This window comes from Giraffa tippelskirchi, chromosome 6 (genome assembly GCF_054371585.1).
Source record: "Giraffa tippelskirchi isolate mGirTip1 chromosome 6, T2T-mGirTip1v1.2.pri, whole genome shotgun sequence".
Lineage (NCBI taxonomy): Eukaryota > Metazoa > Chordata > Mammalia > Artiodactyla > Giraffidae > Giraffa > Giraffa tippelskirchi.
Window position 1 is genome coordinate 10,968,525 of NC_137280.1, and position 12,367 is coordinate 10,980,891.

Consider the following 12,367-nt stretch of genomic DNA (forward strand, 5'->3'; position numbering starts at 1 on the left):
AGTGGGACACAGCACTGCACAGCCTTAGAGTCAAGAAATGGGCACTGGTATGTCTTGATTCAGCCATGTCACGTTAGGAAAGGCACCTAACTTTCCTAAGTCTCACACTCAGTTTCCTTATCTATCAAATGGGGATAACTATCTTTCAAAATGATGGGTGGACTAGAGATAATGTATTTAAATTGCCAAAGGACTACGTCTTGCACAAAAGAAACATTCAATAAATGCTAACAATGACTGCTTCCCATCTATTAACTCAAGTTTTCATTATGTTTCACCTTTTCTTCTTGCTTTGCCACCTCTGATTATTCTGAACCATTTTAGGCATTACTGATGTACCAATGTACTTGTTGCTTAGTCATGAAGCTGTGTCCAACTCTTTTGTGATCCCATGGACTGAAGCCCACCAGGCTCCCCGGTCCATGGGATTTTACCAGCAAGAATACTGGAGTGGTTTGCCATTTCCTTCTCCAGGGGATCTTTCTGATCGAACCCAAGTCTCCTGCACTGCAGGTGGATTCTTTACCATTGAGCCACCTGGGAAGCCCACTAATGTACAAATCTACCTTAATTTTACTAATCACATCATTTTCCTGCTCAAAAACTAATTATTTCTTACAAAATAAAGCCCATGCCCCTTTGCTGACCATTTAAGGAACTCCATGATCTGGCTTCAAACTGTCCATCAGGGGCCACTTCAAACTGCTACCTCAGCATACCCTTCCAAAAGAATGACTACTCCAGAATACCCTTCTTTCCTATCTACAACTGTGCAACATATCCTCTCCAACATATCCACCAAAGATCAAGTTCAAATGCCACGTGCCTTGATGAAGTCTTCCCTGATACTCTCAAATGGAAAGTGATCTGTCCCTCCCCTGAAATCACACAGCCTTTATTTGTACCATCAAAGGGAGCTAAATAAAAATTGGCTGGAGTCCTAATATATCAGACACTGATCGGTATTTTGGAAATAAAGGAAAGAAATCTCACAATTGCACTCATCTCGCATTTCCACTCTGTCTCTTCAGGTGCTCATCATTATTTAATTTGAGTCACAATTTTGTGGATCTCATCTCCAATGCTAGTTATAAACTCCTTGAAAACAAACTATCATGCAAAGATAGGCTCGATAAATGACAGAAATGGTATGGCCTAATAGAAGCAGAAGATATTAAGAAGAGGTGGCAAGAATACACAGAAGAACTGTACAAAAAAGATCTTCACGACCCAGATAATCACGATGGTGTCATCACTCACCTAGAGCCAGACATCCTGGAATGTGAAGTCAAGTGGGCCTTAGAAAGCATCACTACGAACAAAGCTAGTGGAGGTGATGGAATTCCAGTTGAGATATTTCAAATCCTCAAAGGTGATGCTGTGAAAGTGCTGCACTCAATATGCCAGCCAATTTGGAAAACTCAGCAGTGGCCACAGGACTGGAAAAGGTCAGTTTTCGTTCCAACCCCAAAGAAAGGCAATGCCAAAGAATGCTCAAACTACCGCACAATTGCACTCATCTCACATGCTAGTAAAGTAATGCTCAAAATTCTGCAAGCCAGGCTTCAGCAATACGTGAACCGTGAACTTCCAGATGTTCAAGCTGGTTTTAGAAAAGGCAGAGGAACCAGAGATCAAATTGCCAACATCCGTTGGATCATCGAAAAAGCAAGAGAGTTCCAGAAAAACAACTATTTCTGGTTTATTGACTATGCCAAAGCCTTTGACTGTGTGGATCACAATAAACTGTGGAAAATTCTTCAAGAGATGGGAATACCAGACCATGTGATCTGTCTCTTGAGAAACCTGTATGCAGGTCAGGAAGCAACAGTTAGAACTGGACATGGAACAACAGACTGGTTCCAAATAGGAAAAGGAGTACGTCAAGGCTGTATATTGTCACCCTGCTTATTTAACTTATATGCAGAGTACATCATGAGAAACGCTGGGCTGGAAGAAACACAAGCTGGAATCAAGATTGCCGGGAGAAATATCAATAATCTCAGATATGTAGATGACACCACCCTTATGGCAGAAAGTGAAGAACTAAAGAGCCTCTTGATGAAAGTGAAAGAGAGTGAAAAAGTTGGCTTAAAGCTAAACGTTCAGAAAACTAAGATCATGGCATCTGGTCCTATCACTTCATGGGAAATAGATGGGGAAACAGTGGAAACAGTGTCAGACTTTATTTTTGGGGGCTCCAAGATCACTGCTGATGGTGATTGCACCCATGAAATTAAAAGACACTTACTCCTTGGAAGGAAGGTTATGGCCAACCTAGATAGCATATTTAAAAGCAGAGACATTACTTTGCCAACAAAAGTCCGTCTAGTCAAGGCTATGGTTTTTCCAGTGGTCATGTATGGATGTGAGAGTTGGACGGTGAAGAAAGCTGAGCGCTGCAGAATTGATGCTTTTGAACTGTGGTGTTGGAGAAGACTCTTGAGAGTCCCTTGGACTACAAGGAGATCCAACCAGTCCATCCTAAAGGAGATCAGTCCTGGGTGTTCATTGGTAGGACTGATGCTGAAGCTGAAACTCCAATACTTTGGCCACCTCATGTGAAGAGTTGACTCACTGGAAAAGACCCTAATGCTAGGTAGGATTGGGGGCAGGAGGAGAAGGGGACGACAGAGGATGAGATGGTTGGATGGCATCACCGACTCGATGGACATGGGTTTGGGTAGACTCCGGGAGTTGGTGATGGACAGAGAGGCCTGGCGTGCCGCAATTCACGGGGTCGCAAAGAGTCGGACACGACTGAGCGACTGAACTGAACCGAGAACAAACATCCCCATATTCCATATCCCCTCCAAAACCCCTACTCCTCCTTCAAGATTCAGTTCAAATGTGATCTTTAAGTCTTCCTCAATCATTGCCAAAAGATATTTATTACCTTCTGGTAGTCCTATCTTCTCCATGGTCCTCAATGCTTGCTTAAGAATGAATGAAAACTAGATTTCTAAATATATCTTGAGTGAATGAATGCTAACTTTCCTAAACTAGAATACTACTAAACTAATTCATTATACTCTTTCCTTTCATTTTTAACTGCTCTTTATTTCTATATTCATATAGGTTTGTTCCTATCGAACTACTGACTCTACTGTGAGTTTCCTAAAGCACAGCTGAAACTATATTCAGAGATGTATGGTCTTTGAACAAACAGAGCTATTTGACCCACATGAAATGAAAGACCACAAATCAATTCACTGTTAGTATGATATGCTAAGAGGCTTTCCAGGTGGCACTAGTAGTAAAGAACCCACCTGCCAATGCAGGAGACATAAAAGACACAAGTTTCATTCCTGGGTCAGGAAGATCCCCTGGAGCAGGGCATGACAACCCACTCTGGTATTCTTGCCTGGAGAGTCGGATGGACAGAGAAGCCTGACAGGCTACAGTCTATAGTGTCACAAAGAGTCTGACAGGACTGAAGCAACTTAGCACACACATAGCACATGATATGCTACAGTTTCCAAATATTTTTAGATCTATAAATCATTCATTAAAATAAGACCAAGGTTGTCAAAATTTTTATTTTATCAAGTTACAAAGTACACCTGCTACCCACTACCATCTCTATCTGAAGAAAGAAAAATTTTCCCTCAAGGTACAAGCGACTGTGCATGTGGGCGTACTAAGTCGCTTCAGTAGAGTCCGACTCTTTGTGACCCTTTGGACTGTGGCCAGCCAGGCTCCTCTAACCATAGGATTCTGCAGGCAAGAATACTGCTGGTTGGAGAAGGCAACGGCAATCCACTCCATACTCTTGCCTGGAAAATCCCATGGACGGAGGAGCCTGGTAGGCTGCAGTCTATGGGGTCACTGGGAGTCGGAAAAAAAAAAAAAAAATCACTACTACTGGAATGAGTTGCCATGCCCTCCTCCGGGGGGTCTTCCCCACCCAGGAATCGAACATGCAACTCATGTCTCCTGCACTGGCAGGCGGGTTCTTTATCACTAGGCCACTTGGGAAGTCCACAAACGACTCTATGTACAGAATGAATAAGCTACAAGGATAAGGGCTTCCCAGGTCGCCGCAGTGGTAAAGAATCCGACTGCCAATACAGGAGACGCGGCCGACGCAAGTTTGATCCCTGAGTCGGAAGGATCCCCTGGAAGAGGAAATGGCAATCCACTCCAGTATTCTTGCCGGTAAAATCCCACGGACAGAGGAGCCTGGCGGTCTATAATCCATGGGGTCGCAGAGTCAGACACAGCGAAGGATATATTGTACAGCACTGGGAACACAGCCAATACTTTTAATATCTCTAAATGCAATATAACCTATAAAAATTGTAAAGCACTATGTTGTACTCTTGAAACTAATAATGTAAATCAACTATACCTCACTTTAAAAACAAGTTCTCTAAATTACGTCTACAATGAAAGAGAAATGTGGGCTCTGAGGTTTCGTTTAAGTTTCTCTCCGGACTTCATTCCTGTTCGTTGTTGGCCGGTTTTCAGGAACCTTTGGTTAACTAGTTATTCAATTTACATATGGCAGAGCCAGTCATACATTGAAGGGCACTCAAGTTAATACAGAACGATTACAACAGCCCACTCTCACCCCTCAAGACGACAACACGATTGTCCTCTACAGTCTGACTATAAATATCTCCTCTTCACAAGTATTCTCCATGCAAAGGACGTTCTGTGTGAGCACTTCTTGCCCTTACGTGTGAAATCTTTCCAAGAGGTAAGTGAAAGCTAAAAAGTTAAACTTATTAAAGTTTCAGAGCAAACTGGAGAACGCTGCAATCTTCAACCGAATGAGTGTCATACCTGGGTGGCATGACTCCCGTTAGAAAAGGGACCTAGGAGGAGGAATTTGGAAACCAGAAAACCAACGTGACCCGCTGAGTCACCGACACTACTGTCAAACACAAGCTGTCCGAGACCCCTTTCGAAACACCGCTTGCAATAAACCTGACAGTCAGGGTCCTTTTCAAGGCCGAAAGCGGACCGGGGGGCTGGTGGGAGGGTGGGGGGAAGCAAAGCCAATAAGGCAGCCAACTCAACCAAAGACGACGCCGGGCCTCAAGTAACTCAGGGAAATGGGGAGGAGGTCGGGGAGCTCCCGCCACCCTCCCCAGACGCGGCGCCCACACCCAGGCTGAGAGGACAGTGTGTGATGAATTAAAGCGGCAATCGGCACAAGGAAAAGTCGAGGCACGCCTAACGATTTTTTTTTTTTGTAAGGGTCCCCAAGTCAAAAAACAGGGTCGGAATCACGTCGCGAAGACGTACCTCGGCGCTCGGGTGCTTGAAAGTGTCTAAAAATAGCAGCTCCATCGCCGAGTCCACCGCCATGTTTGCCGCGGGCGGGGGAAGGGGGAGGACTTCCGGGGCAGCCCTCCAAGCTCGGCGACAGCGGCTGAGGAGAGGGAGAGACGACGGTACTTCCTATGACTCGAGCGCTGGCGCCGGAAGCCTGGACCTCTACCCGTCGCGCTGCCGGAAGTCGCCGGCCTAGCCTTCTCCAGGGCGGTGGGGACCGCTCTCCGAGCGCCGAGAGATGGGGCGCGGGGGTGGAGGTGGGGGGGCGGAGAAGGGGCTGGGCAGGGAGGGGACTACGGAGTCTCCAGTGATCCAAACCGCGTCGTCTTACCGCGTTTTGGAGCCACGACGGCCTCGGGGTGGCCGAGTGCCGAGCGGGCTTAGCAGAGGGGGAAGAGGGTTAGGGAGCCCTGCCCAAGTCAGGATACCCGGCCTGGGTGAACCTGCCAGCAAGTAACTTTTCCAGGGCCGGCAGGAACAAGGTGCAGTCAGCGAGGGTGAAAAGTAAGACATTTTTCTTTTTAAAGATGAAACTGTCTCAAAACGAAGAGGGTTTTTTTGTTTGTTTTTGTTTTCTCATCTGGAAAAATGTCCGTTGTCAATCATAATACCTAATCCACAGGCTTATTGTGAATTTTTTTAAAATAAATTTCAAAAAATTGTAAAACGTGAAGTGCCATGAGCAGTTACCATGTATAGTGAAAAGGAAGCCTCCCTGGCTCCTTGTCGATGAACACTGCGGCAACTGGAACTGTTTAGTAGTCTACAGTGGCGCCAGTGCTGGAGAGAGCAATTAGGAATTACCTAGTAAAATCACTGCTGCCCACCCCACTTCTAGTTTCCGAGGTGGCTCCGTGGTAAAGAATCCACCTGTCAATGGAGGAAACGCCGGAGACTCCGGTTAGATCCCTGGGTCAGGAAGAGCCTCTGGAGTAGGAAATGGCAACCCACTCCAGTCTTCTTGCCTGGAAAATTCTATGGACAGAGGAGCTTGGTGGGCTGCAGTCCATCCGTGGCAGAGTCCGAAGCGACGGAGCATGCATAGCCACACATCCTCTTTTTACGAAACTTCCTGCACATGTGCCCAGAGAAATACCTACAGATACAAGAGTATTCATGGCAACACTTGCTAGTTTTAAAAACTGTAAACTTAATTGTCATTAATATGAAATAATCAAAAAGAAAAAAAAGAAAAAAATAATCAGTAAACTCTGGGATATTTATGCAATGCAGTATATAAAGCAGGTAGAAAGAATGCTATGCGGCTGCTGCTAAGCTGCTTCAGTCGTGTCCGACTCTGTGCGACCCCATAGACGACAGCCCACCAGGCTCCTCTGTCCGTGGGATTCTCCAAGAATACTGGAGTGGGTTGCCATTTCCTTCTCCAATGCATGCATGCATGCTAAGTCGCTTCAGCCGTGTCTGACTCTGGGCAACCCTATGGACAGCAGCCCACCAGGCTCCTCTGTCCACGGGATTCTCTAGGCAAGAATACTGGAGTGGCTTGCCATTTCCTTCTCCACAAAGAATGCTGTATTTAATGCAATATCCAGTACTAGTACTATATGTACTAACATGGATAACCTAAAAAATGGTTAAGCAAATACCCATTCACATGTAGAAAAGTATACAGCATTTAAATAGTTCTAAACATAAAATAACAAATTTTTAGGAGCATATACATATTACAAAATTAAAAAGAAAAGCATTGACATGATAAACACTAAAATTTCAAGATAGCAGTGAACCAGAGAGAGACGTAATTGATGAGCTTCATAAGCTTTGATAATATTTTATTTTTTAGGCTGGTGTTTTTTGGTGTGTCTGAAATTTTTAACAAGAAGTTATTTTTTAATTTTTTAAAGTAAATATCCTATCCACTCCCTTCCTCAGCCATCCAGTTTCCTCCATTAGCTAACAGTTTATCTCTTTTATTATTTTTTTTGAGAGTCAATTGTTGCATTTATATTTATTACTTTTATCACTTTTCTGTTTTCTGATTCTTTAGTTTCTGTTTTTGACTTTTCTGATTCCTTCTTTCTGCTCTCTTGACTTATTTGCTCTTCTTTCTCTAATTTCTACGGTGATGCTTAAGTTACTTCTATTCTTACTTATTACTTTATATGTCCATCAGCTCCTCCCTAAGCTCTGCTTTAACTGTAACTAATATATTAATTGGGCTTCCCAGTGGCTCAGTCTGGAGAAGGCAATGGCAACCCACTCCAGTACTCTTGCCTGGAAAATCCTATGGACAGAGGAGCCTGGTAGGCTGCAGTCCGTGTGGTCGCTAAGAGTGGGACACGACTGAGCAACTTCACTTTCACTTTTCACTTTCTTGCATTGGAGAAGGAAATGGCAACCCACTCCAGTGTTCTTGCCTGGAGAATCCAAGGGACAGGGGAGCCTGGTAGGCTGCCGTCTATGGGGTCGCACAGAGTCGGACACGACTTAAGTGACTTAGCAGCAGCAGCAGTGGCTCAGACGGTAAAGCGTTTGCCTGCAATGCAGGAGACCTGGGTTCGATCCCTGGGTCGGGAAGATCCCATAGAGAAGGAAATGGCTACCCACTCCAGTATTCTTGCCTGGAAAATTCCAAGGACTGAGGAGCCTGGTAGGCTAGAGTCCATGGACTTGCAAAGAGTCGGACATGACTGAGCAACTTCACTTTCACTTTCACTAATATACTAATTACTTTGCTGACAAAGATGTCTACTCAAAACTATGGTTTTTCCAGTAGTCATGTATGGATGTGGGAGTTGGACCAAAGAAAGCTGAGCACTGAAGAATTGATGCTTTTGAACTGTGGTGTTGGAGAAGACTCTTGAGAGTCACTTGGACTGCAAACCAGTCAATCCTAAAGGAAATCAGTCCCAAATATTCATTGGAAGGACTGATGCTGAAGCTGAAACTCCAATACTTTGGCCACCTGATGCGAAGAGCTGACTCATTGAAAAAGACCCTGATGCTGGGAAAGATTGAAGGCAGGAGGAGAAGGGGGTGACAGATGTTGAAATGGTTGGATGGCATCACCGACTTGATGGACATGAATTTGAGTAAGCTCCATGAGTTGGTGATGGACAGGGAGGCCTGGTGTGCCACAGTCCATGGGGTCACAAAGAGTCGGACATGACTGAGTGACTAAACTGAACTGAATATATTAATACCATATAATGCTTTTATTATTGGTATTTTTTACGTAGTCTGGTTTTCTTATCTTTAATTCTCTTTTTGACCTAAGAGTAATGTGAGGTAGATTTAAAAATAAAATAATATCTGGAGAATTGTCTAGCTATCCAGCGGTTAGGACTCCACACTTTCACAACGAGGGTATGGATCCAATCCCTGGTTGAAAAACTAAAATCCCACAAGCAATGTGGCCTAATAATAATAAATTATTTTTTAGAACAGCCTTACTTTTATGGGAAATTGAGTAGGCAGTACAGAGTTCCTATCTATGGGCTTCCCTGGTGGCTCAAACTGTAAAGAATCCACCTGCAATTTGGGAGACCTGGCTTCGATCCCTGGGTTGGAAAGATCCCCTTCAGAAGGAAATGGCTACCCACTCCAGTATTCTTGCCTGGAGAGTTCCTATCTCTATATATCCCCTTTTCAGTAATCAAGGATTCCCCTATTATTAACCAGGACACCACAGCAGTGAAAGTGCTGAGTCCTAAACACTGGATACACTGGACCACCAGGGAATTCCCAGGATGGTACATTGATTACAACCGATGAGCCAGTATTGATACACTGTTATTAATTAAAGTCCATTGTTACCTTATATTTCAATCTTTGTGTTGCATGAATATACCATGTGTGTATTTGAATTTATAGCATATCTCTGAAATAATTATGCAAGAAACTGATCATTATTTTTGCCTCCAGGGAGAGGAAGTTGATGGCTAAGAAATAGAACTTATTTCCTAATAAAAAAATAAAAATTTTCAGGATGAATCCGAATTGAGGAGTGTAAAAAACTTGTAGAAACAACTCTTTCGCGAACTTTTGTTGCATAGGACAAAGAAATGAGGCAATTGTTGGAGGGGAACATGGAATCAAAGAGTATTTTTAGGATGGACTATAACAGAGCATGTAGACTGCTGGGAATGAAGCAGTGGAGAAACAGTGATGATGAAGAGAGAGGGGACAATATATTGCCTGGATGGTATCTAGTAGCCAAGTAGAAGGTGACCTTTGCTATTAATAGAATACCTGCTCCCTGGGAACCAGGGGCAAAAAGGAGTCCATGGGTTCACAACTGATGGGAGTAATAGTTTAGTATGTGGAAACGAGGGAGTTCCTTTTTTATGATTGTTACTGTCTCAGTGTGATCATCAGCTACAACTGAGAGGGCAGAAAGATGTATAGGCAGTCAAAACAGTGAGATGTATTAGCCAGACTTCTGGGAGAGCCCAGAATCCCTGATTGGCTATCCATCACTTCTCACAGTGTGAAGGATCCCAAATTCAGTTCTCCTTGCTCACTCTTTCACCTTGTCCCACTTTGATGATTCAACAATTCCCATCTAGATATGGCTCCCTTAATCCAGAGGTGTTTTACATCTCTGTGCCCTTGCTTACATGTTTTCCTCTACTTTCAATATGACCCCCTCAATATGGCTTTCAAAATCCTATGTACAGTTAGAATAGCATCTAAAAGAATGAAATACCTAACAAATGAATTTTACCAATGAGATGACTAGCTTGTACAGTGAAAGATACAGAATATTGTTGAAAAAATTAAAGAGGACTTAAGTAACTGAAAAAACATTCCATGTTCATGGATTGGAAGACTTAATATTGTTAAGATGACATTACCCAAAGCAATCTAGAAATTCAGTGCAATCCCTATCAAAGTCTAACAGGCTTTTTTCTCCTGAAACGGAAAATCTGCTCCTCAAATTCATATGGAATTGCAAGGGGTACCAAATAGACAAAACAATCTTCAAAAAAAAGAGCCAATTTTGAGAATACACACTTCCTTATTTCAAAACTTACTACAAAACTAGAGTAATTATAAATGTGGTAATGGCATAAGGATAAACATATAGACCAATGGAATAGAATTGAGTCAGAAATGAAAAGATGCTCAACAGCACTGTTTTAAAGAAATAGAAATCAAAACTACAATGACATACCACTTTACAACAGTCACAATGGCCGTGATTAAAAAATCTATAAGTAACACATGCTGGAGAGGGTGTGGAGAAAAGAGAATCCTATTACACTATTTGTGGGAATGTAAATTAGTGCAGCCACTGTAGAAAACAGGATGGAGGTTCCTCAAAAATAAAGTTGCCATATGATCTGGGAATCCCTCTTCTCGGCAAAGACCCAGACAAAACTAATACAATGCAAAAACATACACGCACCCCTATGCTCATAGCAATGCTGTGTCCAACAAGCAGATGGAATATTGTTTAGTTTCTAAGTCAGGTCTGACTGTTTTTACAACCCCATGGACTGTAGCCCACGAGGCTCCTCTGTCCATGGGATTTCCCAGGCGAGAGTACTGAGGGGATCATAACGATTCATGGATTGAACCCGTGTCTCCTACATTGGCAGGCAGGTTCTTTACCACTGAGTCACCATGGAAGCCCACTATCGAATGTTACTCAGCCATAAAAAAAGAATGAAATAATGCCATTTGCAAAAAATATGGATGGACTTAAGAATTGTCACACTAAGTGAAGTAAGAAAGAGAAAAATACCATATCACTTATATGTGGACTCTAAAATATGACACAAATCAATATATCTACAAAAAAAAAAACAAACAACAAACAAAGACTCTCTGATATAGAGAAAAGAGCTGTGGTTGCCAAGGGGGATGTAGAGGAGGAAAGGATTGGAATTTGGGGTTTAGCAGAGGCAAACTTGTATGTTTTTTTTAAATAAAATAATGCACCTTTTTTTTTTTGGCTATGCTGTGCATCTTGCAGGATCTTAGTTCCCCAACCACGGATAGCACCCAAACCTCCTCAGCAGTGAGATCACAGAATCCTAGCCCTGGACTGTCAGAGAACCCCCAAACTTTTATATATAGTGAGGGCAAACAACAAGATCCTACTGTATGGCACAGGAAACTATATTCAATATCCTGTGACAAGCCATAATGGAAACGAGTGTGAAAAAGAATACATGTATGTATAACTGAGTCATTTTGTTGTATAGCAGAAATTAACACAACATTGTAAATCACCTATACTTCAGTAAAATGTAAGAAAAGAGTCAGAAATAAACCTTTATATATGGTGAATTGATTTTCAACAAGGTGGTCAAGGCCTTTCAGTGGGGGAAAGAATAATCTCAATAAACAGTGCTGGGGTAACTGGATGTCTATATGAAAAAAAATGGAAAAAAGTTAAACATGAAAAAACTTGGACCCTTACATCATACTGTATACAAAAATGAATTAATAATGGACCAAGGACCTAAATATAAAAACTAAAACTGTTAAAGTCTTAGAAGAAAACATAGGAAATCTGTATTACCTGGGATTTGGCAATAAGTTCTCAAGACACAAAAAACTTGAGCAAAAAAAAAAAAAATGCATTGGACTTACTCAAAATTAAAAACCTTTGTACCAAAAATGACACTGTTGAGAGAGTAAAAGACAATTTATAAAATGTGAGAAAATATTTGCAAATTATATGTTTAATAAGGGCCTATTCTCCAGAATATATAACAAGTTGTACAACTCAATAACAAAAAAAACAAACCACCCAATGAAAAACTGAGCAGAGAACTTGAATAGACATTTTTCTAAAGAAGTTCAAATGACCAATACATACATGAAAAGAAGCTCAACATCTTCATCATTAGAGAAAGGCAGCTCAAAACCACAGTAAAATGCTTCACACCCATTAGGATGGCTACAATTTTTTAGAGATTATTTATTCATTTATTTGGCCATGCTGCACAGAACATGGGATCTTAGTTCCTTGACCAGGGATCAAACCCACTTGTACCCACTGCATTGGAAGCTAGGAGTTTTAACCATTGGACCACCAGGGACTTTTTTGTTTTTTTTGTTTTAAATCAGTTGGTGAGGATGTAGAGAAGTTGGAACCCTTGCTCACTGG

At 42.3% G+C, this 12,367-nt stretch overlaps 1 protein-coding gene across 20 annotated transcripts in view; it reads right to left on the reverse strand.

The window, feature by feature from the left end:
- The window catches only part of VIRMA (vir like m6A methyltransferase associated), a 149,950-nt gene that overhangs the window by 57,199 nt on the left and 80,384 nt on the right, over window positions 1-12,367 (reverse strand). For 12 of the 20 annotated variants that reach the window (XM_081496954.1, XM_081496959.1, XM_081496948.1 and 9 more), the window contains exon 1: window positions 5,254-5,323. The exons of the other annotated variants lie outside the window; for them this stretch is intronic. Coding sequence is in view for 8 of the 12 variants with exons in the window: in XM_081496946.1 (XP_081353072.1) it covers window positions 5,254-5,316 (63 nt within the window). In the remaining 4 variants the exon portion in view is untranslated. Of the gene's footprint in view, window positions 1-5,253; window positions 5,324-12,367 lie in introns of those variants that run through there. 20 annotated transcript variants of the gene reach the window in all.